The sequence below is a fragment of the Hyperolius riggenbachi genome, chromosome 6 (assembly GCF_040937935.1).
Source record: "Hyperolius riggenbachi isolate aHypRig1 chromosome 6, aHypRig1.pri, whole genome shotgun sequence".
NCBI classification, from domain to species: domain Eukaryota; kingdom Metazoa; phylum Chordata; class Amphibia; order Anura; family Hyperoliidae; genus Hyperolius; species Hyperolius riggenbachi.
The window spans coordinates 294379966-294407290 of NC_090651.1; the positions used below are offsets into that span (position 1 = coordinate 294379966).

At 43.1% G+C, this 27325-nt stretch overlaps 1 protein-coding gene across 1 annotated transcript in view; it reads left to right on the forward strand.

The window, feature by feature from the left end:
- DBP (D-box binding PAR bZIP transcription factor) overlaps positions 1-27325 on the forward strand; it is a 63732-nt gene that overhangs the window by 12279 nt on the left and 24128 nt on the right. The window contains exon 2 of the mRNA XM_068241076.1: positions 3099-3431. Coding sequence (XP_068097177.1) covers positions 3099-3431 — 333 coding nt within the window. The remainder of the gene's footprint in view (positions 1-3098; positions 3432-27325) is intronic.

Consider the following 27325-nt stretch of genomic DNA (forward strand, 5'->3'; position numbering starts at 1 on the left):
ACTTATCCTCTATAATAAAACCCCCGTGTCCCTGCGTCACGCTGTCCCTGTGTAGCTTGGTCCGTGCTTTTTGCTACTGCGCATGTGCGCAGCACGGACCCGGCCTCACAGAGACAGCAGGACGGGGCCAGGGAGCTGAGCGGGCGGCCGGGTGTGCGCGCGGCGGACGGTGGCGGCGAGAAACAGACCCTAGAGCCCATTTTTAAACGGGCTTGGGTCTACTAGTCAAACATAAAAGACAAAGAAGTGCGTGTCTGTATGTGAGGCATCTGCTGAAAAGTTTAATTTCCTTGTATTAACTATGAGATGCAGATCAGAGGCTATTACTCTTGGTCTGACTCCACTGGCTGCATGCGTGTTGCAGGTGTGTGACTCAAATGAAGATGGCAGCCTCCGTATTCCTCTCACTTCAGGTTCCCTTTAAGAAGCTCATCTTAAAGTGGACTTAGAGCTTAATCAGAGCTTAATCTCTGCTCTAAACGATAAGCAACAACCTACTTACCTTTAAAGAAAAACATTTGTTTTTTGGCAGCCTACTGACACAGCTGAGAAATCAAATTACAGTTATGATTAATCGCAGATGAAGGGATTTCTAGAGACTAAACTCTCTAAATACATACAGGGTGCATTTCTCTGTTTTCCTTAGGGCTGTGGAGTCGAGAAGTAGGAGCAACTTTGGGTACCTGGAGTCGGTAGTTTCATAAACTGAGGAGTCAGTCGGCGTTGGATGATTTTTGTACCTACTCCATAGCCCTGGTTTTCCTTCTGTCCTGTGCAAGAGTTCAGGTCCACTATAACCTAGTTTGAACTCTCTAAAGGAAGGCTTGCAAGACTTTGGAGTTCATTATTAGGACAAACCAAACTATAGGAACAGTGCCTTCCACAGGCTGGGAGATGTAACCACATGAATGAACTACATCTCCTGGCATACGTTGTGCTGACCGGGGATGCATTACATCCCCGCGGCACAGGAAGCAGCAAGATGGTGGCCCTCATAGATGGGGGGCTATGGAGATGCACGCTGCCCACCCCAAAAGCCTACAGTACTTACAAAACCTCCCTTAGGGAGGTGGTTTGTTTGATAAATTTGTTATATGTGGTGCTTGGGTCCCTTTAAATAAAGCACAGATTCTGATTGGCTTCTCTGGTCAAGCGCTCCCCTTTTGCACCAGTCTTGATAAATTTACTTCACTGAGTGCACGTTGAGCTCCAACTGATGTTTAACAGGTAGGATTGGCCAGTGAGAGGGAATTGTTATATAATAAGTTCCTTTCAGGTACAGTGCTGAGAAGAATGTGGTTAACTACTAGCTGTAGCCGGGATGTAGTCTTATTAAATCCTGTAGAAGGAATGGTGATGCCTATAAGCTGGGTTTTGCCACCCGCAAGATTACATCTTTGTCTGTTTTGAAAATGACACAAGGGCGGAACACTGGACTGTCTGGTTCAAAATTAGACAGGTGACAACCCTAGTTGCTCCCTAATTGTTTCCTCTCCAGTTCTGAATAACTCTCTTCTCATTAACCTCCCAGACGCCTTCCTCGTGATCCCTCACGAGCTGCGCCACAAGTGAAAGCCCTGTTCTTTTAGCCATTGCTAAATGGTAATTACTTATTGTATTAAATCAAACCGTTCTGTGTGTAATGGTGGCCATACATGGTACAATAAAAACTTTCGATTATCCCGTTTATTCAATCTAAATGATCGAATTGAATGAAAGTTGAAAATCCTTTTTTTTTTTTTCCGATCAAGAAATTCGAACAATTATCCCGTTTTGTTTTTTTTAACGAAAAAAATCAGATCGGACATGCTGGAAAAATCTTTATATTCGATCTAACGGAATAATCAAACTAAATTATCTAATCGGGAAAAAAATGAAAAATTGTACCATGTATGGGCACCCTTACAGTAGGAAACTTTAAGGCCTGTGTAGGGGTTGGGTATTTTTAGGGGAAACAATCGGTGTTACCTGCTTTGTCTGGAGAGGGCTCGGTAATCACCAGTTCCCCACCATCAACATGGAGGCTTCTACTTCTGCTAGCCTTGCCCTCTTCATTGTGCAGTACATGCAGCTGACCTGAGCTCCATTTACATCTGTTACTTGATGCAAGGGGGCTGCCAGCTGAAATAGTCTTGGACAATAGATTCAGTTGCATAGGCACAATTTCTGTTGCCCACAGGGATCTGGACTCGATTCCTTGGCCTACAGGCTAGCAATGTGTTCTGTTGCTATGGAGGTGAAAGGAGGGGCCATGTACAGCGCACTGTGGAGTGGGAGGAGTAAGGAGGGAGGACAATAGCTTTGACCTGCACTTGGACAAAGCAGGCTGGATCTCTCGCCTATATATTGGGAGCGCCATACATACACATGCTAGATTCTGGGCAGAGATTGGCCTGTAGTAAGGGCCTGTTCACACTGCAGACAGCCGCAGGGCTCTTCCGATCATCTTGTGGAAGTCTAGATGTGGCTCTTACTGACTGCTAAGGGGAATTGGATGCGTGCTGCAGAAATCTGCAGCATGCAATCCATATTTCCCTCCGCAGCGCATCGAATCTCTCCGCAATTGCGGAAAATCGAGATACAAATTTGGATGTAGTGGAAACAGGCATTTGGGGCAAAGGATCAGCAGGACACCCAGGCAATATTCATTGTTTATAATTAAATAAATGTCAGCCTACATGTCCCTCTGACTTCAGGTTCCCATTAAGTGCACATTTCCTGAACTGCACAGTGCTGCTGTGACTTGATTGGACCAATCACCCAAAACCTGGAACATAAATACGAAGCAGAAGGCACAAGCAGGATGAGGAAAAAAGGATTTGACACTTGTCAAATCAACGTTTGAGTATGATGGCTTTTATGTAACAGTTGTGTGTTCTAGCTCCCTTATTAATACTGCACTGTATGTATTAATGTAAAATAATTCAAACTCTTGCAAATTTTGTTAATTAAATCTTACCTGAATACAGTACATCCTCAAACTGGATCAGTAGCTCCCCCTTCCCCCCATAGGTTCATGGACTCTATTTGCAAAGATTGTGCTGGAAACCAGAAAGACGACTATATGATACTGATTGCCCTCTATTCATCTCTTACAGGTATCATGAAGGATAAAGAGAGAAAACTGGAAGAAGAAATAGCCGGGTCTCGTCCTCACTGTGCGTTCCTCGGATCACTTCTATGGGAAGGCCGGTTGCCATACAATGAGATAGAATACGTCGATCTGGATGAATTTCTATTGGAGAATGGCCTCCCACCAAGCCCACCTCACCAGCCTTTTTCATCAGCTAGCTTGACGCCACCTCCATCTAACCAATCAGTCGTTGACCTCAGCCGACCAGCTTCCTGCGCATCTTCTACCTCTGCTTGTTCCTCTCCTGGGCAAAGCATGATGGGCAGTGAATTTGAACATCCAACCGGCAAAGCAGCAGGTACGTCATCTTGTAGTGGAATCCAAACCTTAAACTATGATTTTCTAGTGCGTGTTTAGTGTTCTAAAGTTTGGGACTGAAGGGTGAATTATGTTTTTGCGTCAGGGAGGCTTGCATAAGCCGGAAGTTCCTTCGGAGTTAGAAACCGTTTCAGTCAGAGCAAAGAATAAAATGTATAAAATGGGTGCCAAGAACGATTAACTGCTTGTGCTCTTATACACTACCTACATTTCTGGAGATCCATAGCGATCATAATGAATAATCAACACAGGTGCAAAACAGACCAGAAAATGTGCAATGTTAATGTTTGGCCAGACAGTTATTTTGCATTACAATGCTTTTTTTTTTCAAGGAACCCCATGTGGCAAAAAGTTCATGAGAGATCCATGCTTCTATTTATATGGAGAATAATTCTCCTATACCTTCTCTTCAAGACCCTCATGAACCAAAGATCATGATGGGCCTATAAATATCCCACTGCAAGAGGAAGTCTAGGATTTATTCCCCATAGATAAGAGCACGGTTTCGCTTGACGTTTTTGAGCAGGGGGGACATTTGACAAAGCACTGCAGGGCAAAACAGGAGTAGTGTCGAGTCCTGACGCTACTCCTGATCGCACGGTTACTGACCTGAGGAAGCCACCTTGAATGGTGAAACGCGTTGTCTAATGTTCATAATAAAGTTCATTTGATACTTCATAGCGTGTTCTTTTCATTGAAGGTAGGACCCAACTTTTTTACCTATTCTTACTGTATTATATGCCTACACTACTGGGTGTATCGTATCTGTTGGATTATACTCTGATTACTAAGCTGTGTGATGGCATTTTTAGATATGTGGCTGGAGATGGGCATAAAGGGTACCCGAAGTGACAGACCTATGGAGGCCGACATATTCATTGCCTTTTAAACAATGCACATTGCCTGGCTGTCCTACAGATCCTCTGCATTCAATACTTTTAGCCGTAGACACTGAACAGGCATGCAGATCAGATGTTTCTGATTAGATTAGCTTCATGCTTGTTTCAAGTGTGTGATTTAGACACTACTGATGCCGAATGATCAGCGGAACTGGCAGGCAACTGGTATTGTTTAATAGGAAATAAATATGGCAGCCTCCATATGTCTCTCACCTCGGGTTCCTTTTTAATTTGATTATGTGGTAAAATGGTGTGCTGGGAACTGCTCGTTACCTATAATGACATCCACAGTGTGGAGGAAACTGTGTGCTCCTGTTCTTCTGGCAAGTTCACAGCAAGCAGAGAGAAGCCAGATCTGTCACTTATTTAGAGTTTAATGAGAGGAAACCCGCCCAAACCACAAATACGTAACCGGTTTGCCATGTTGTGCCAGCCAAAAATGCCGCTGTTTGTGTGCAGAGAGATCACATCTTAAGTAGGGGCATTAGTAACAAGAACCCCTTTCTGATGAGGGGAGTGGAAGGTCCTTGCCACACAGCTAGGATTAGGTGTGAAATCTCAGATATACAGCAAGCTCCATTGTACACTTACACCAAATTGTCAGTTTGTAGAATTAAAATTTAAAGATTTGTTTTAAAGTAGAAATTCTAGAATATTTTATATTTCTTTTATCAAAAAGATTGTAATATATTCCGTGTATGCATTGAGTAAAATATAAAATTAATCTTATGAACTGTATATGATCACCAACTGATAATCTACTTTCATCTGGGTACAGATTAGTATATGGCTTTACCTGACGTACCAGTAATCACACAGACTGCTAAAATTAGAAAGAAGGGGCAAACAGGAATGTCTCTTTATTTCTTGATTGCTGTTTTAAAATTACTCCTTGTTTTTCAATGTAGATCAGCAGCAGTCTCTGCTATCTGTACATAAATCTTTGTTTTGAAGCTGACTTTACATCATGCATGAGAAAGTCTTGAAAGCTCAATAGCTGGAAGTTGGAACATTTTTATTTTACTTTCCAGTTATGTGGAAAGGGGTAGAAATGTTTGAGTGTTGTTTTTAGTGCTGTATGTGCCTCCATCGGGCAAATAGAACCTCACTTCCTGTTCCTGGGACCTGCGTTGAGCTTTGTGACTTTAATATGGACAGTAGTAGTCCTTGGGAAAGGAAATGAAGGGCAGCAATGAAAACCATTCTGGGATTCTGTTTTTCTCGCTCTCTCACTCTGAGATGATACCCTAACTATCCACTTCCTGTTTGAACAAGAAATCATTTGTGACGTTTCATCATTTCCTGTCCAGACAGGAAGTGGATAATTAGGATATCATCTGTGAGTGACAGAGTCTGACACGAGACTGTGATAAACAGTGATAAAACTTAACAAAAAATGCTAACCTCATACAACACAATCTAGAGCTAAAGCAATTTGTTTTCCTGAAATGAGGTTTTCATTTGCCAGCACTTTGACCAAACGTATCTGCCTCTAGTATATATTATAATCCATATCTCAGTGTAAATGTATTTACTAATTTTAATGCAGCTCTACTATGTGGAAGATGCTACCATTTCCTTGTATCCTCCATAGTTTTGCCTGACACCTACTTTCCAGGGGGCAGGCCCCCTAATAGTGGAGGCTGAGGGACTGTTATCAGTTGCGATGGCAGCAGGGTTAGTGATGAGTACAGCACTACAGGACTTCCAAATGCCTGATCTGTTATGACCAGTTAGTAGAAACTGAGAGGAATGTGGATACTGCTATCTTTTCTGTATTTCTATTAATAAGAATACCAGTTTCCTAGTTGCAATGCTGATCTTTTGGCTTCAGCAGCTTTTGTGTCATCTACCTTGAACAAGCATGTGTCCAGCACATTGGAGGAGTCTGAGCATGTGATATCCACTCCTGCTATGGGCCTTTGAAAGTACTGAAAACAGATGCATGTAGAAGTTTGTTCAGTTCAGGTTTCCTATGGGGAACATGCATGCTATGGGGGCTCATTTACAACTGTAGTGAAAATAACGTGATAAATAAAATTGCTTATTTTTTTTACAATAATCATTTATAGATTATTTAGTCAGTGTTTGTAAAATATTTCCTCTCCCTGATCTACATTCTTAAATGTATCACTAGTGGTGACATCTTTAGTTCTGCCAGGTGATTTGTATGGAATGTTCATTACTGAGAATTCTATGCACAGAGGGAGATATTGCTTGCTTGGCAATTGGAAAAAGCAAATGCTCAGGACCATGGTCATGACATCACACTGTGGGAGGGATTTCACGTACAATACCTGCCACACAGACCACCCTAGTGATCTATTTGAGAAATGGTAAAGATTTATCTTGGGAAAGGGGGTATCAGCTACTGGTTGGAATGAAGTTCAATCCTTGGTTACAGTTCCTCTTTAAAACCATGCATTTAAATCGGTTGTGTTGATGCAGATTGTAATTAGTGGAGTTGTGTTGCCTTATTTAAATAATTGAATAGAATGGGAGACTGCAGATTAGTTTTTCTATGTGGAATGCAAGACTGTTTCAAAACAGCATTTGCTCTTCAAACTAAAAGAAAAAAAATCCCAGCTTTTGCTGTGAACCTGGAAATCCTTGGAAATTCCACGGCAGGGCAACAGTTCCAGTACAAACTGCTTAGGTTTTTTATTTTCCTGAATGAGCAATTGGCAGCACAAAGCAGGAGGTCTTGCTAGTTGTTTTTAGTAACTGAATGATTGGCAGCAGCATTGACAGACTGTGTTGGGATCCTGATGGAGGAACCAGTAGTGTAGCAATTTGGGGTGTAGACTGGTCAGGAACTGCAGTGGAGGGGACCCCGGGCCACTGGCTTGGAGTGGAGCTACAGTAAGGGACATAAAGGCTGCAGGGGCTGGAGGAAGCCCCAGGCAAGTAGATCTGCTTTAAAAAAAAAAAAAACAGATGCTTCCTTTTAAAGACTGGACTCCACAGCTCTACCAAGGTTAATATACTTTCAATTACCATATTTTAAAATTTACTATAGCGATCATGAGAGAGAGAGAGAGAGAGAGAGAGAGAGAGAGAGAGGTGTGGCACTGTAGTAACTAGGCCTATTTTTAACATTGAGCCTCAAGAAATTAGAAGCACACTTATCCGCCATTAACTGATCCCCGTCTGTGCCGGATAACCAAGACTCTAATGTAATAAGCTGTTCCCCTCCCCTGCGTAAAACTCTCTGTCACTGAAACTGTCCTTGGCAGCTAAATTGATTATCTATGTACCTGAGGGGACCCAGTGTTGGACCCATCTTGCACTAGGGCCCACATCTCCTTAACTATGCTACTGGGAGGTACCATGGATGGACGGAGTTAGTTGGTGATGCCAGTGGGTGGTACCATGGATAGACTGGATGATTGTGTTCTCAAAAGCAGAGCACACCGTTTGACATAGCATGTGGCATTAATCCTAGCAATTTATATTACTGAACAAGAGCGCTTGCTTACTTCTCAACAAAGGTAAAATTTCACTTTAAATCGTTTTTCCAGGCAGAGATATTAAAGCTGTTTTTCAGTCCCTACAGTTCAGCCACAGGTCAATGATAGTTAAGAGGCAGAACGCAGAGTCTCTGCTAAAATAAACATGCTGGAAAAAGTCAGTCTGGTACCTTCTGCTGTTGGACCTACAGTACGCTTGCATGGGGATCACTCATATACCCAATCACTAGAAAATAAGGTTTCTAACATATACGGTAAATATTTACTTCCTGTCCTTGAAGTCCTAATAAAAAAAAAAATGATTAGACTTTTTCAAGCTTCTTAGGCAAAATAATTGCAAGATCTGTGAATGTTAACAGTTACAGCGTTTGTCATTAGCCTGAGAAAATTCCTCCTCTGGCTCCTCCCAAAACTCGTGTTTACAACGTGAAAGCAAATCTGAGCAGATGCCTGCTGCCAGCGACAGTGCACAGTCCACGTGCCTGCTCAGAGCTTGTTCCTATGATGCAGCTCTCTGTTCTAGTCTGCATTTATACTCAAGGCAGGGTGGAACAGATGGCAGGAGGCTTACAGCTGGGTGTTTGTCAGTGTGTATGTATGAGAGAGGAGAGAGAGAATGTAGAATGTGTGTGTCTATGTGCACTGTGTTCAGTTCCCGCACAGTAAGTGCAGATAGCATACAGCATTAATGTGCCCATGTTTGGCGGCATGCATGCGTCTACATGCCAACCAGAGGCTTACTCTGTGCCTCCCGCTTCCTGCTCAGCTGCCAGAAACTACTTTAGTAAAGGTGATGTGGGGTGAGTTGGCAGCAGTAAAGTGCAGGAGTGTTTGTGAAGCAAAATATGAGAGCGAGGTTGGTTGTGGGTGAGGCTGGCATTATGTACGCTGAATGGAAAGCCAAGCTTTAATGTTCAATCACTTCTGAATATTTTAAAGGGCATGACCATCCAAAACTGATATTTTAGCTTTGGTTGCTGGTAGGTTGAGTCATTCGCTGGCTTCTTGTATTGCTTGAGTATTTTAACAGCACCTAATTTTTGATCTGGTCTTCACCATAGCCATGTATGGGATTGGGAGGGCTTGGTGGTGTAGCAAGTGGCGTGACCAATTCAAGCACCACTTGCTGCAATCTGACAGTGATCATAAAATCATGAAAGCATTCGCTAGTGGATAAACAGTATTTCACATTTTTAGATTTTTTTTTTTTTTTTAACCAGTCGTCAGGAGTTTGCTCTTCTGGTAATAGGGAGGGAGTAATGGCACGTGTATTTGTGTTTTTCCTTTCAGTGGGTCACACAGTGGCTGGACACGGGAGACCTGGGTTCAAATCTCGCCTTTCCCTGTTCAGCCAGCACCTATTCAGTAAGGGGTCATTGGGCTAGACTCCCTAACACTGCTACTGCCTATAGAGCGCACCCTAGTGGCTGCAGCTCAAGTGCTTTGAGTCTGCCAGGAGAAAAGCGCAATATAAATGTCATTTGTCTTCTCCTTTTGTATTCAACTGTACATGTGTTTGTCCGAAAATGCTTACAGCAGTGCATTTGAAATAATGCAATGCGTGCAAACACATTGGTAGGAACGTCAATATGCGTTCCCTACAGGAAAAAGCAGGCTGTTGTGATGTGGAACATACATGCATTTGCATAAACCTATTTGAGTGCAAGCTCTGAGGAAAGTCTTACCTTGCATGAACCTCTCTGCGTTGGCATGCATGGTGAAGAGGAGAGTGAGGAAGGGCTTTGATATCCAGTGATACAAAGTAGTTTGAGATGATGTCTCGCCATCTGTTGCTCTAGGTGAAACATCTGCTTGTATATGTCTAGCCTGGCCCTTCTGTTTACTTCTAACGTACAGAATGCAGCGGCTAATTTTTTTGGGATGTCCCTTCAGAAAGCGGGTCACATTCTTACTGTTTCACTGATGCTTGTTGCACAGTTGTGGTCATTGAAGTGATCTTGAAATGAGACAGAAAACCAGGACACTACGTAGTGATCCCCAAAGGAATCCTACTCCTATCTGCATTGGTGTGCCTGTTTGATGTGGGTCCACGTGCTTCTGTGCGCAATTATATTTCTAGAAAGTAGAGGATGCTTGCTTCATCACTTCTCTAGGCACGCACCTTGCTGATTTCCCAGGTCTGGTGAGATTCCAGGACAAGAAATGGGGTCTTTGCAGTCACCCTGTTTCATGTGTCCACAATGTGAATCCTACTTCAAATGATGGCACTTTTCAATTTCACCTATACATATTAACAGTCACATTGCCCAGATTTGGGCTGGTACACTATCAGCATGAAATTTGTTGATTTTCCTCATGTTTCCATGCTTGTTGACATGGCGGCGCTGATGGTTAGAATTTCGGCAATGTTCTATTTCTGATACTCTACTACTGGCTTGACTTTCACCTAATACTAACCCCCCACCCTCCCGGCGTTTCAAGTCCTACCCCATAGAGCCACATTAAACCGTGCCATGCACTGATGAGGATCAGTCTGACACAGTCTGAATGCATGTTGGATTATTGTGGCTCTGGACAATTAACAAGCTGACACATCGTGTTCCAGCGGTTCTGGGGGTGTGTTTAGCTTACAGGGACAACAAAGGTACGGTCTGCATTTTCAGCAGTGATGCATTGTGGGACACCTCATATGCTCACTCCAATCAGAGTAACCGCAAATCCAACCTGAATAATTGCAAACTTTTAAGAAGGCATGTTGCCGTTTTGCATAGCATTTTAGTAAGGGCCTGAGCCCACTGACGCAGTTGTGTCCGCTTTTCAGTTACATGTCAATGTTACAGATGATGAAAAGTGGACAGAAGCCGATACAACTGTGTTAGTGGGCTCAGGCCCTAATAGGGCTTCTTGGTCTCTTTTAGCCCCTTACACACTCCTAGGAGTTCTGATTCATCATGAACTTGCTGGGCAATCTGTAACTGAAGGAAAGTTAGTGACTTGACTATATAGCCTGTAAATTCCTGTAGAAGATTTCAGCACTAAATAAATATGCAGTAATGGTAGCTTCAGGAATGCAGAGGATGATACCTGAAATACGGCACCCTGGTTTGTATAATGAGGACAGGCAAGCCTCAGTATTGCTACATGGAGAAGTCTTGGCCAATAGTACTAACCGCTTTAGCTGCCGTGTTATTCATTAGCGGTACTTTTACAGGAAGTCGGTTATATGTAGAACATAACAAGCACAAGGTGATCCTATATGCCATATCTTCAAACCTGATAGCCTTTTAACCTCTGAATGTATAATGTTAAGTTCTTTTTACAGTAGTCTGAGTGTACTGTAGATAGCTACTTTTCCAGAGCTTTGTGTGCCATAGTGAGTGTGTACGGCATGTGTGTAATATGTGAACACAACAGAACAGGTGTGAGGTGAGAGTTCCTGTACACAACACGGTATGGCAACACTGCATTTTTTTTGTCACAGTGGTTGGGTATTTACAAGTCCATTTTATATGGAGTGACAGTATAATGTGATGGCAGTTTGGTGCATTATAATGGGTATCCTTTAAATCACTTCACGGGTTCTTTGATCAAAGGGAAAAAGAGCTACAACCACAGCCTGTTTGTGGACAGGTTCTTAAAGCAGGCCTGAACTCAGAACTTCCTCTCTGCTCTAAAAGATAAGAAACAGCATAATAACCTTTAAAGAAAAACATTTCTTTGTTACAGCTGATGCAAATCCTGCAATAATTATGCAGTGTGTCTACTTCCTGCTTTCATGGAAGCAGACATAGGGTTAACATCCTGTGTCTACAATTTAGCTGCTCTGTCAAGGTATCCAGCTGACACAGCTGAGAGATCAAATTACAGTTGTGATTAGTCACAGGTGAGGGGGGATTAGACAGGCTAAACTATCTAAATACATACAGGGTACATTTCTCTGTTTTCCTTCCGTCCTGTACAGGAGTTCAGGTCTACTTTAACTAGAGCCACAATATAACTTGCAGGGATAATAACATGAAGCTTGGAGACACAGCGGCTGGTTTATCAGTAAACTGGTGTAAAAGCAGAGCAGCTACTCATAGTAACTAGTCTTTTTTTTCCATTTATAAACTGAAACCTGATTGGTTGCTCTGGACAGTTGCTTCACTTCTGCTCCATTTTCCCACTCATTTTGGTATGTGGTGGTTGGTTTTGTTGGACTTTCTGTTATCAGCTGGTGTCTGTTTATCGATTAGGACTAGACACATACGAGGGCTGTTTCTGGTAAGGTGTAGGGGAAGGTTAGTATTGGATGTTAAGGTTGTAAGGTTATAGTTAGTTAGGAAGAATCTTACATAGGGAGGAAACATAGGGAAACCTCTTGATGATGGTGAAATAGGAGAGTGCAAAAGGTTGGCCTAAGGCTCAAGAATCATCACCTTTGAATTGCGATGCTGAAGAAGACTTTTTGAGAGTCCCTTGGACTGCAAGAAGATCCAATCAGTCAGTCTTTAAGGAAATGAATCCTGACTGTTCATTGGAGGGAACAATGTTGAAGCTAAAACACCTTGGAAACAAAACAAGGAGGCAAGACTCATTGGATGCCCTAGGAAAGACCGAGTGCATAAGGAGGATGGGATGGCAGAGAATGAGATGGCTAGATAGTATAATGGAAGCAACAAAACATGAGCTTCAAAAAGCCGTAGAGGATAGAGGGTCCTGGTGTGCTGTGGTCCTTGGGGTTGCAAAGAGTTGGACGTGACTGAATGGCGACTGAACAAAATAAGAAAGGTGTTAATGTTTGTAGGCAAAAGTGATAGGCATCAGAAAGGGGGATGGAGGTTAGAGTCTGGTATCAGGAAGGGGTTGACATTGGAAGGGGGTAGCAATAGACACTAGGAAGGGGACTATGCATTGGAGAAAGGTTATGGTTAGACTTCACCAATGAAAATACTGTTGCAAACAGTACCGGTTATGGTATGTTTCTTCCACAAAGATCACACAGCAGATCACAGCTGTGGTGCAGGAAACTCTCCCGCAATGTTTCTACAGCCAACCACATTCCAGGTTAGTTTCTTCTTATCTCTCTTCTTATCCTCCCTATTAAATGCCTATCGTCATGCTTACATTGCATAGGATTATAGAGATGGGGACAGTCGATGGACATAATAACACTTGAGATAAAGATGACTGCAAATATTTACAGTGGTAGAGTGAGTGACGCTGCATACACAACATTGATTGCCTATAGGAACATAGATGCTGACAGATGTTGGTCTTGCAAGGAGTTTCATGGGGCTTCTTGATTTCATCTAACACCACTCAGCTGGACTGATTGTTTAACATATCAAAAGCAAGATTAAATGACTATCGCTGTGTATGATCTGTATGACTAATGAGGTCCTAGGAGGTGAAATCACTCAGCTGCTGCTTGCTTTGTACAAGAGATTACATGAAATGTAAGTCATTCTGCACTTTACTGAGGTATCTGAACAAGAGGAGATGATGGAGAACTTGGGTTATATGAGGGTCATCATTTGGGAGGGCGCACAAACGTATTGAGACAGGCTATTCGTTATCATCTGACCTAAGTAGCGATCACTGGCTTATAGATAGAGCAGTAATTAATGTTATAGTACCTGATTAACTATTTAGTCTTCCTTCTAGTTCCTTTCATTGGTGCACAAGACAGGTGCACTTTAAACATTTTCTGTAGATCAAGTAAATATCTTGAAATAGTTTTGGCCTGTAGGTTGAATGGTCAGTGTGAACGGATGACCTTGGAGAACCACACAGTCAGCATGTCTACAAATAGTTTGAGGTCTGCCCCTGGTGCTGCAAGCCAGATAACCTTCTTTTTTCAATGTCAATGAAGACAATATATATTCACTCGCAGGAATTAAGCCCAGTACACACCAGCAATTTTGGTTGCACAAAACAATTTGGGTTGACTGAACCCCGTACAACCATACTGCTTTGCTCTCTGCCATGCAGCTTGTTCTACCCTATGGGGGGCGCGAGAGAGAGATTTGTGTGTATACCACAAGGTTATTTTTGTTCAGTAAGGTCTGTGGCACTGCATTTTATTGCTCAGTTGCTAGCAGCAACAACACTGCTTTGATCAGCAGCGGCAGGGCAATGTAATTCAGCTGCATTTGGGAAGTTTCTCACAAGTGATTTGTTACCTCTGAATTGCCCATAGACCCTTTTCGCAGAGATGAGACTGTCACAGGAGATAATGCTGAAGTCCTTGAATCATGAATACCCTATGAGTGCCTGCCCCTCCAAATAACCTGCAGGCTAGCAACGCACCTCTGTAGCTTTGGCCCTGCAATGTTGCCTGAGGGATCGGGTCCTGATCCCCACCGGACGACATGCTTCATACACGTGCAAATCTTTGGAGGGTAACCAGTTAGGATAACCATACTCTGTAGTCAATTAGGTGTTGAGAAACAGTTTTCAATTGTATGTTGTAACAGGCTGTTGTTCTGCCTAAATAGTAATTTTGTAAATAAAGATTTTTTTCATAAAGATGTCACTAACCATCACTGTACTAAATGTGGTGAGTGTTTGCATGCTTGGTAGAGGCTATCGGCCCATAGAATCACTTCAGTTGACCAATTGAGACATCTTGTAAAAGCTATAATGTGGAGAAGAAGACTGGCCAGAAGAAAACTGGGTTCACCGGATTCTGTACTTCATGCCCAAACATGCTCTCAGAAACAGTCAATGCATATAGTGAAAGGCACTGTTTTTGCAAAAAGAACCTCTCTATTGGCCTCTGAGGAAGCTTTTGTTCAAAGCGAAACAGCTGTCAGGCCTCCCTTACCCCCGATGTGTACCCTGATGTTTCTGCCTACCATGGATTAAAAGGTATTTATTTTTGCAAAAACAGTGCCTCATCTCTCTTCTTTCACTATATGCATCTTGTAAAAGCTGTTCCTCCTAATGTAAGGTACCGCCACAGTCAGTTTTCACTGGTATTTCAGTAGGTTTTAGACTTCTAGAAGGAGGAGATGAGAACAAAGATCTATGCACAGTGTACAGCTAGAAGAGATATGGAGGCTGCCATATACATATCCTTTTAACCACTTTTAAAAACAGTTTCACTTACTTTGGGCTTCTCCAAGCCCCCAGCAGCCGTCCTGTCCCGTGCCGGTCCTGCACGAGCCTCCGTTCTTCCGAGCAAGCTAGTTTCGTTACTGTTGTGGACGGCAACTGCGCCTATTAGTGCAGGATGCTATTGCGGGCTGGAATGCGAACAAAGCTTTGTGTATCCGGGATGCGCAGGCACAGTTGCCATAGACAACTGCAACGAAGCTAGCTTGCGTAGGAGAATTGAGGCTGCTGGGGGCTTGGGGAAGCCCCAAGTAAGTGAAACCTGTTTTTTTTAATGAATTTACAGTTCCGCTTTAATGCAAAACAAACGTTTTAAATTGTCCTGTTTTTGCATTTTTCAGTTTTAAAATGGACGGTTTAAAACAATCGTTTTGGATGGAGGGAGTATCTGCGTGCACCCCTGGTTGCAGCGGGGAGCGCAGGCACGTGAACACACACACACACACACACACACACACACACACACACACACACACACACACACACACACACACGTGCATGCATGTGTGTACACATTTTGCTGCCAATGGGCTGGCGTTAAGTGGTTAAACAATGCAAATGTCCTGCTGATTCTTTGCTTTTAATACTTTTAGCCTTAAAGAGAATCTGTATTGTTAAAATCACACAAAAGTAAACATACCAGTGCGTTAGGGGACATCTCCTATTACCCTCTGTCACAATTTTGTCGCTCCCCGCCGCATTAAAAGTGGTTAAAAACAGTTTTAAAAAGTTTGTTTATAAACAAACAAAATGGCCACCAAAACAGGAAGTAGGTTGATGTACAGCATGTCCACACATAGAAAATACATCCATACACAAGCAGGCTGTATACAGCCTTCCTTTTGAATCTCAAGAGATCATTTGTGTGTTTCTTTCCCCCTGCATCTCTCATGCACTGAAGTTTCAGGCTGCTCTTTTCTTCCTGCAAACAGCTTTGCCCTTGTCTGTAATTCCTCACTATGTGAAAGCCCAGCCAGTTCAGAGGACGATTTATCCAGCTTGTAAAAGATAAGAGAGAAGCTGCTCTAATCTAAATAACACACAGGCAGTGTGCATAGAGGGGCCTGGAAGGGGGAGTTCATAGCAGAACCACAACACTGAAGAACTTGGCAGCCTTCCAGACACAGGCTGACAAGTCTGACAAGAGAGAGATAAGTTGATTTATTACAGAGACTGTGATAGTACAAAGTGCTGCAGTAAGCCAGAACACATTAGAATAGCTTTTGGAACTTGTAGGATGATAAAAAACAGGATGCAATTTTTGTTACAGAGTCTCTTTAAGGTGGCCACACACCATACCATTTTTTTTTAAATATCTGTTCAGTTAAAGAATAGCAATACATTTTTCTGACTGACTGTAACAATTCAAAAATCATGAATAAAATAATTGAAAGCTCAGAAAAAACTTGATTGGAACTGTACATCAAGTAATTGACAATCCTTTACACACCATACAATTCTTAATAAAGTTGGTCTGAAATTTCCAACATGTCCAATCTCTAGAAATCGAAAAAAAACAGGAAAAACGATCGAAAACAAAGAAAAGCTCTCGATTTTTCTGGACAACTGATTGTAATTGTGGAATTGGTGAAAAATTGGATCTTTTAATCGTATGGTGTGTGGCCACCTTTAGACCCTGAACATGCAGATCATATGTTTGACTGAAGTCTGACTGGATTTGTGTGTGATTCAGACACTAGTGATGCATGAAAGGTATCGGCAGCATGCCAGGCTACTGGTATTGTTTAAAATGAACTAAATATGGCAGACACAATACATCTCTCACTTTAGGTGACATTAAAATGAAGTATATTAGATAACGGATTGGTTGACTTGGCTGCTGCAACGTCATCGTCTTACTAAACCACTCGTGTGGTCTCTGTATTTTTAATTATGGTAACTTAATAAGCATTTAGCTGTAGATCCCTCCCCACAGCTCCAAAACACCCCTGCTAGGTTACACGGTTGTCACCCGTCACAAGTGTGTGTGTGTGTGTGTGTGTGTGTGTGTGTGTGTGTGTGTGTGTGTGTGTGTGTTAGTGTGTTAAGAACGTTGGATTGCAGGCCCCTTCGGGGGACAGAGAGATGTGAATGGTTCTATGTACTCTGCATTACACAGAGCTTTGCAGAGGATTTTTGGAGAGCCCCTGGAGGGAGCTTGCCGAGAGTTCAGCCAGACGGTATCTGCGGCTCTGCTTCCATGTCTCCAGAAAAATATTAAATTGTGACTCCCAGATTACTGAGTAATATTTGCTTCTAACCATTTCATTTGTGATGTTTTTTTGAGATAGCAGAAACTTTTTATGTACAAGTATGAAAGGTAAAGTAAAGTCAGGTAACGATGACCCCATCTGTATAAAGATGTGCTTCTTGGCTGTTGGCTGAGTAGCCTATTCTGTTCTATGGAGAAGAGAAGGAGTGAATGAGCAAGAGATGTCCTCCTGCACCTTACAGCAGGAACTAGTATAGTGGTTGTCAAACAAAGTAGGGTCTAATGCAGAGGCTCACTGGAAGCCACTGACCTCCGAATATTAGTACTCGTACTGGATTTTCACCCAAAACATTCCCAAATGGGTAATGGACACCCTTTGTCTGAAAGTAGCTTTAAAGAGGAACTTTAACCCTGGATTGATCTTCATTCCAATCAGTAGCTGATACCCCCTTTCCCACGAGAAATCTACCTTTTTCTCAAATAGATTATCAGGAGGGTCTGTGTGGCTAATATTGTGGTGAAACCCCTCCCACAGTGTGATGTCATGACCATGGTCTTGACAGTGTGCTGTCTGTTAACCTCGTTGCATTGTGGGAGATAACAGCTTTTTTCCAACTGCCAAACAAGCAGCATAGAACTCTCAGTAGGGAACATTCCCTACAGATCACCTGGCAGAACTAAAGATGTTGCCACCTGTGATAAATTTCAGAATGTAGATCAGGGAGAGGAAGGATTTTACAATGGACAAACATGGACTAATCTATAAATGAATAAAAAAGAAGCACGTTTATTCATTGTTATTTTTACTACACTTCCTCTGTAAACATCAAGATTAAAGTTCACCTGAAGTGAGAGGTATATAGAAGTGCCATATTTATTTCCTTTTAAACAATACCAGTTGCCTGGCAGCCCTGCTGATCTTTCTGGCATCAATCACGCCTGAATCACACACCTGAAACGAGCATGCAGCTAATGTAGTCAGACTTCAGTTAAAGCCCCTGATGTACAGTACATGCTTGTTTAGAGTCTATGGCTAAGAGTATTAGAGGCAGAGGATAAGCATGACAGTCAGGTAATATGCATTGCTTGAAAGGAAAGAAATGTCAGCCTCCATATCTCTTTCACCTCTCAGGTTCCCATAAAGGAATACTGTAGGGGGGTCGGGGGAAATTGAGTTGAACTTAACCGGGGCTTCTAATGGTCCCCCGCAGACATCCTGTGGCTGCACAGCCACTCACCGATGCTCCGGCCCCACCTCCAGTACACTTCTGGAATTTCAGACTTCAACCCTTTTGCGTTCCGTCGATTTCACTTGAGCAATGTTCACCTCCCATTCATTAGCCTATAACTTTATCACTACTTATCACAATGAACTGATCTATATCTTGTTTTTTTCCGCCACCAATTAGGCTTTCTTTGGGGGGGGGGGGGTACATTTGCTAAGAGCCACTTTACTGTAAATGCATTTTAACAGGAAGAATAAGAAAAAAAATCATCATTTCTCAGTTTTCAGCCATTATAGTTTTAAAATATAACATGCCTCCATAATTAAAACTCACATATTGTATTTTCCCATATGTCCCGGTTATTACACCGTTAAAATTATGTCCCTATCACAATGTATGGCGACAATATTTTATTTGGAAATAAAGGTGCATTTTTTACGTTTTGCATCTATCCCTATTTACAAGTTTAAAATTAAAAAAAAAAATATAGAAATATTTCATCTTTACATTGATATTTAAAAAGTTTAGACCCTTAGGTAAATATTTAGACCCTTAGGTAATTTTTTTTTTTTTTTTAATAGTAATTTTTTTTTATATTAACCGGTTCAGCGCCGCAGTGCCGAAAATCTCATGCATCCGAGCAACGTTCACCTCCCATTCATTCGCATATAACTTTATTGCTACTTATCACAATGAATTGATCTATATCTTGTTTTTTCCGCCACTAATTAGGCTTTCTTTGGGTAGTACATTTTGCTAAGAATTATTTTTTTCTAGATCCATTTTAACAGGAAGATTAAGAAAGAAATGTAAAAAATTCATTATTTCTCAGTTTTTGGCCATTATAGTTTGAAATTAATATACGCTACCGTAATTAAAACTCATGTATTTTATTTGCCCATCTGTCCCGGTTATTACATTGTTTAAACGATGTCCCTATCACAATTTATGGTGCCAATATTTCATTTAGAAATAAAGGTGCATTTTTTTCAATTTGCGTCCACTATTTATAAGCTTATAATTTTAAATAATATAATAACATACTTTCTTGACATGCATATTTACGAGAAAGCTCGTCCAGAAAGGCCGAACTGGTTAAACATTTTATTTGGGTATTTTTGGGAGGATGGGATGTAAACAGTAGTCTTATAATGTAAATGTGTGTTGAGTTTTCTTTTTTTACTTTTAGTTGTAGTTTTACTTTTTGGCCACAAGATGGTGGCCATGAGTTTGTTTACATTACGTCACTCTAAGCGTAACATACGCTTAGAGAGATGCATGGGGGACGCAACAGCCAGAAAAAGCGAAGCTTCCAAGAGAAGCTGTGGCTTTTTCTGCGGGGGAGAGGAATCAGCGATCAGGCACCATGGCCCGATTCACTGATTTCTGGGCTAACGAGCCGCGGCCGGGAGCACGCGTGCCCGCGGGAGCGCACATGGTTCCTGTAGGTAGTTTCTACGTCCAGGAACCAAAATAGGTTAAAGTCTGAAAACCACTGTGTTCCCCCCCCCCCCCCCCCCCACACACACACACACACAGTATTCCTTTAAGTGACGTAAGAAGATGTGTCTCCAAATATGCAGAATTTATAGTGTTGGTACAAAATGCATAGTGGTGGTACAAAGCATTTAGAACCAGATCCTCCATCCGATGTCTCGCCATTATTAGTGCTGCATTGCATGTTTTCAGATGTGATCCTCTCTCATGTCCTTGCCTTGGCATCCACCTGGAATCTGTTTATTTATGGACACTATGGTTGCTATGTGACCTGGCATTGAGGCAAAGGATCTCACTGGCTTACCGTTGAATATATCTGATACCTGGTGGTTTCTGCCCACTGGTCTGCTCTGTCTTACAGTTGTGTGTGTGTGTTACTTCTGCTGGCTTCCTCATTCCCTAATTCCCCAAGTCTTCCAATGGAAATATTTGAGTCAGAGCTGGGTCACTTGCACATAAAGATTATCAACAAATTGATGACAATATGATGCTGTTCATTTCGAGCTGGTGCAAATTTTACGCAGCTTAGAATTGGATCAGTCAAATGCAGCAGTGGCTGCATTTCATTGGCCCATTTTTAAGCTGCATAAATTTGCATCAGCTCAAAATTATTAACACTTCATTCACCATTTGGAACTATCCCTTAGCCATACAAAGGAAAAAACTGATTTACTTTAAAGGGCCTTTCACACATTGGGCTTGATTCACTAAGACAAGTAGCATGCCTTATCAAAGTGAACACGCCTTATCAGAGTAGCATAGCGAACTTATGCCTGCTAATTGGCAATGACAAAAGCTCCACTCGTCCTGCCCTGAGCCCCTGCGGTTTCGTAGCGCTCCCTATGCTACTCTGATAAGGCGTGTTAACTTTGATAAGGCATGCTATTTGTCTTAGTGAATCAAGCCCATTGTGCTGTGCAATTTGCGCATTAAGTAAGAGCTTACCGCAGCTCATCGCAATATTACTTGCACTTTGTTTCCTGCAGCAGGCTGCACCGACAGGGAAATCAGCATGACCCCGTATGTCACCTGAATTCCCATGATCTGCGCATGCTCGCCGTACCGCTACCATCTATAAAGAACGTTCGCATTGCCATTGAATTGTGCACCCGCAGTACCACACAAGGTGAAAAAGGTTCCATTGACTTTGATGGCCCCTATGAGCTGAGGAAGGGGGAGAGTACCAAGATGTGGTAATTGTGAAAGTGGGCTGAGGCATTGTTTCCACTGCTGCGATTACCATCTAATTCCTTGCATACAAGTTGGAATGCAATTTTCCAAATTCGCGTGCTGGGAAGAAACCGGATGGCATGCAGCATAAAATTGCGTCCAAATCCCATAGCAGTGAATGGCACAGCTAGAGGGAATCGGATGCAATTTTGCATCTCAACAAGTGCAGCGTCCTGTCTCACAGATGCATGCCGGCACAGAGGAAACGAATTTACCTTAACCACTTGAGGACCGCGGTGTTGAACCCCCCTAGTGACCAGGCCATTTTTAGATAATTGGGCAGGGCCACACAACACAGCACACAAGTGATCTGCCCCCCCCCCTTTTCCCCCCACCAACAGAGCTCTCTGTTGGTGGGGTCTGATCGCCCCCACATTTTTTCTTTTTATAAATATTGATACACTTTATTTTAAAATAAAATTTACTTTTTTTTTTTTTATCTTTTACATTCCCCTCCCTCCCTCCCCCCCAGCCAGCCAATGACGCGATCGGCTGTCATAGGCTTCTGCCTATGATAGCCGATCGCTCTCTTGTCCCCCAGGGGGACAGCCGTGTCACACGGCTGCACGGCTGTCCCCAGTACAGCGCTGCTGCTGATCGCAGCACTGTACTATAGGTAAAGACGGTGTCTAACAGTCTCCTGAGCGGCCGCCGCCGCTCGGAGACTGAAGGCAGGGCGGAGCTCCGCCCGCCAAGCAAGAGATGCGCGTGCAGCCTGTGCGCGATCTCCTGCTAGCCCCATAGAAGACTGTTCACATCAATCGGCGTGAAGCAGTCGGCAAGTAGTTAAAGTGGATCTGGACTCTTGCACAGGACAGAAGGAAAACCTAGAGAAATGCACCCTGTATGTATTTAGAGTTTAGCCTGTCTATTTCCCCCTTCATCTGTGACTAAGCATTGCTAAGTTGTAGTTTGATCCCTCAGCTGTGTCAGCTGCCTGCTACGGCAGAGATCTAATTGGATGTTAACAAGATGTCTGCTTTCAGGAAACAGGAAGTAGACACACTGCAGATTCAATGCAGGATTTGTATCAGCTGTAATGAAGAAATGTTTTTCTGTAAAGGTTATTATGCTGTTGCTTATCTTTTAGAGCAGAGAGGAAGTTCTGAGTTCAGGTCCGCTTTAACTGGACGAGTGTTGCTGCATGCTGATATGGTCAAAGTAAAGCACACAGCCACATGTCTTAGAAAATATAAATTCTATCAGTCGATCAGCCAGAGACTGGGGAGCGAGGAATTGCTAATGGATTGCAGTTTGATGAGGGGTCATGCAGGGTGAATCCCTGCCGGCAGAACAAAATGACTTGTCATGCTTTGAAATGGTTTAAATCATAATTCTTTCAGACGGCCTTGTACAGTGTATTGTAACTGAAAACAGCCAGTCTGATCACAGGCGCTCCTTAAAGTACAAATTCAGCTGTCAGATTTGATAATTCTAGCATAGGCCAGGGTGTGAAATAATAAACTTAGCAGAACCGATTCATTTCCTCTAATACTCTGTTATTCCAGTACAGAATGTTACAGCATCCATTTTGCCCAGACTTTTATTAGCAGCCATGTTGTCTGTGTACATTTAGGCAATGATGGAGTACAGACAGAGAAATTTATGTATATACACCCCCCATAAGGCCATAACCAAAATATTGTATTACTGATCGAAATAACTACAGTATAATCTCATTATAATAAACTCTGGTATAGTAAACTACCTCCCCAGGTCCTGGCTAATCTCCGTTATGAGTCTATGGGAGCAACGGCTGGTGTAGTAAACCTGGAAATAATAAAACTTTGACTAAAGTAAACCTGTTTTTTGGCCCCTACGGGATGCAGTCTCTGGCTATAGTTGTGATGGGGGGGGGGGGGCTTCACGGTACTGCTGTAGCAATGGTAGGGAGGACTGTGATAGGTGACTTAGTGGTACCACTGTGGGAATGTTGAGGAGGCCTGTGATGGGGGATTGGTGGTACTGCTGTGCGAATGGTGGGGAAGGCCTGTGATAGTGTGATAGCAGGGTTTGTAGTACTGCTGTGGAAATGGTAGGGAAGCTTATGAAAGGAGGCTTGGCTGCTGCCTGCTGTGGGAATGGTAGGGAGGTCTGTGTTAGGCGGCTTGGTCGCACTGCTGTGGGAATTGTAGGGAGACCAGTGATGGGAGTTTGGTGATACTGTGGTGGGAATGGTGGTGAGGCCTGGGATGGTTTAAAAGGATGCTTGGTGGTACTGCTGCAGTAATCGTAGGGGGCTTGGTGGTAGTGTTGTGGGAATGCTGGTGAGGCCTGGGATAGGAGGGTTTGTAATACTGCTATGAGAATGGCAGGAAGAGCTGTGATAGGAGGCTTGCCAATACTGCTTTAAAAAATGGTTGAGAAACATGTGATAGTAGTGTGGTAGCAGTATTGATGTCATCTTGTGGATAGTGTATGCATCGGTCCTAGATGCCATGCCTTGCACACATGAGGACCAAGCAATCCAATTAGCATGGTTCTATAACATTGGCCAAAGGCACACACTATACACCAGCAGATGTGTGCCTGGCTTTTAGGGACACATAGGGATGATATGCATATTATTCAGAAGTGATGCATAGTAACAATAACTGCAAATGCATTTCACTTTATTTTTAACGTGAGCAATATTATTCTGAATACATGCATTTCACAGTAGGTTATGTCAACCTTGTTTAATGCTTTGTATGAATACAAAAGCATTGCTTTTTGTGACATAGAATTGCATGCATCTGCCCACATAAGCTAGCAACAACCTTTGCAAGAGGCTGGCAAAGTATCTATCTGATCCTCCATCCAGCTTTCCCAGTCCCCCTCCCTTCCCACTGCCCCCCTAGGAATTTAGGATTTCACATCAATTAGTCTCGCTCGGCCGGCTTCCTTTATACAAGGCTTCTCGTCCCCTCCCTTTCTCTTTTTCTACCACCCTCCTTTGCATTCCCTTCCCTGGGGCCACCTCACACTCCAGCTCCATGTGCATGCTCACCGCAAACAGGCCCCACCCTCCCTCCTGTAGAGCTTTGCCAGCCAGCGAGATCCACTCACGGGGAGCAGCTGCAGGAGCTGACATGTGCCAGGCCGGAGAGGGGAGGGGCTGGCTGCTGCTGCTGCAGACTTCACTGTGTGCTGTGCTGCTCAGTCACAGCAGATTAAAGTACAGACTACAGACTACAGAGTCTCGTGCAGAGGCACGCTGATCACCGGAGTGCAATGGGCTGCTGACCTGTCTTCCGCCACATGGATTATTTCCTAACCACGGTCACTGGAGTATCCTAGATGTGTAGTAAACAACTTCAGTTATATTATTGTATTGGTTTACAAAGCACCTACATATTCTGTAGTTCTGTACAGAGTAAGAAACAAACATGGGGTGCATAATAACATAGCTCTCAACTGTCCCTCTTTGGGAACCTTGTCCCTCTTTCCTCATTTGTCCCTCTTTCCTCATTTGTCCCTCTTTCAGGACTTTGTCCCTCTTTCTATGTAAATATATTTCTCTACAAAAATGTGTGCTTCAGCATACTGACCTCTGCACAAGAGGGCCCCAGGGCTTGGTGATGGGTTCTGGGTTGAGATGAGCCAGAAAAATAGCGCTTGTGTGATTGCAGTCATGTGATTGAACCCATGGCAAGAACATTTTTTTTCTGTCCTGGATTTATTAAAGATAAATTCTCCCCTGTGGGTGCATTCACATGACTGCAATAGCACAAACACTATTCAGTGATCTTACAGCATTCCTCTTCATTGCTTGCTATGGCCCAGGAGATACCGTAATAGCAACCAATTTTTAAACAACTCAGTCCCAAGAAGAAGAGTGGGAGGAGAGAGAAAGGCAAACAAAACTAGGAAGGAGTAAAGAAAATCTGTTTGGTGTCAGTAGATCAGTGATAGACCTTATAGAATGAGTAAATCTACAGAAAATATTGGATCCACGTCTGGCCACCTGAATTAATGTGCTTCAAATGTTCTGGCAAATCGTTCTGTGCACAAGCAAGTTTACTGCACAGAGATAGCCAGTCCATAATCATTATTCGTCTAAGAGAACCCCCCTAGATGCCTGTTACTGTTTGCTGCTACAGTAGAGTGCTGGTTATCTGGAACTCAACTAACTGGCAGTCTCAACCAACTAGCACAAATTGCCGGCAGTACTCAGTGGTGAAGGTCAACCATTTTGGCTTTTTGTGGGCTCTGCAGTACTTACTAACGAGGGATACGGGCTGTTATATTTATTTCCTTTTAAGCAATACCAGTTGCCTGGCTATCCTGCTTATCCCCTGCCTCTAAAACTTTTAACCATAGACCCTGAACAATCATGCAGCAGATTGTGTTTTTGACAGTATTGTCAGAACTGACCAGATTAGCTGCATACTTGTTTATGGTGTTATTCAGAGACGAATGCAGCCAAATAGATCAGCAGGGCTGCCAGGCAACTGGTATTGTTTAAAGGGAAATAAATATGGCAGCCTCCATATTCTTCTTACTTCAGTTGTCCTTTAAAGACTGGGTTTCATGGCTCCCCCAAGGTTAAAGTGGATCTGAACTCTTGCTAAGGACAGAAGAAAAGCATCGATAAATTCACCCTGTATGTATTTAGAGAGTTTAGTCTGTCTAATTCCCCCTCATTTGTGTCTAATCACAAATTGTAATTTGCTCCCTCAGCTGTGTCAGCTGACTGCCATGGCAGAGAGGCTAATTTTGAAAACACAGGATGTTAACAATATATCTGCTTCTATGAAAGCAGGAAGTAGACACTCTGAGGATGTATTGCAAGATTTGTATCAGCTGTAACAAAGAAATTTTTTTAAAGGTTAGTATGCAATTGCTTATCTTTTAGAGAAGAGAGGAAGTTCTAAATTTAAGGTCTGCTTTAAACGCTCCTCAAATGTTCTGGCAAATCATTCTGTGCACAAGCAAGTTTAGTGTACAGAGATACCCCACCCACCATAGAAGCCTATTAGTGTTTGCTTCTACAGTATAAGGAAAAAAACCTAAGTCGCACAGAGGAAGTGACCTAAAGCCCTTGATGCTTCGGTGTCACATACAATCTGCACTGGGGAGTGTCTGATTACACACATACAGCAAGGATCTGCGTGTCCGCCCAAGTAGGAGAAGTCCTGTGTGTATGGGTGTGTGTGGATTTGCACAGAATAAGATCATGTGCAGCTCATCCAGGCTGCGTGTGTCTGAGCCCGTGCAGTGTGTGATTCTATCCCTCCTACACACGTGCATTCCCATGTCTCTCAATACCATGACAGCAGCCCAGCTGTTCATCCACATGCTCTAGGCTTGCTAATCACCAGGGAAGCCGGGAGCTAATTGTACAGGACATAAGCTGGTATTCCGTGACTGCAGAGGGACAAATAACATCGCCATTCACTTTCCCTTCTATAAAACCACTGATGGAATAACAACTTCATGTAGATGTGGAGGATAGTTTGTTCTGCTCACTGATTTACTGTATACCTTCGCCATAGTCTTCCCTGTTGCTGTAGAAAATAGAACATAAACATATACAAATATAGTTGCATAATAATAATACAAATGTGCCTTCCTAAAACGGTGTACTTTAACCTCCTTAGCGGTAACCCCGTGTGTGACACGGGGTAAGCAGCCGGAGGGTGCCGCTCAGGCCCTGCTGGGCCGATTTACATAATTTTTTTTTTCTGGACGCAGCTAGCACTTTGCTAGCTGCGCCAGCACCCCGATCGCTGCCGCCCCGCGCCCGATCGCCGATATCGGGTGCGGAGTGCGCCCCCCCAGACCCCGTGCGCTGCCTGGTCAATCAGTGCCAGGCAGCGCCGAGGGGTGGATCGGGACTCCCAATGACGTCGGTGACGTCATCCCGCCCCGTCGCCATGGCGACGGGGGAAGCCCTCCAGGAAATCCCGTTCTTTGAATGGGATTTCCTGATCGGAGATCGCCGAAGGCGATCGAAGAGGGTGGGGGGATGCCGCTGAGCAGCGGCTATCATGTAGCGAGCCCTGGGCTCGCTACATGATTTAAACAAAAATTTTTTTTTAAAAAACTCCTGCGCTTCCCCCTGGCGGAATGTTTCATACCGCCAAGGGGGTTAAGAAGATAAGCTTGTATACTAAGCATAGCTTTATCATGGGGGGGCGCCTTTTTTTTTTTTTTCTCTCTGCAAATAATTCTTATTGGTCCTCGTGTTAACTGGGTACTCTGAAAGGAAACAATACGGATTTGATTAATATTTCCGTATATCAATGAAAATAATTCTAATCAGAGCTCTCCACAATATTTCTTCTCTGAAGATTGCA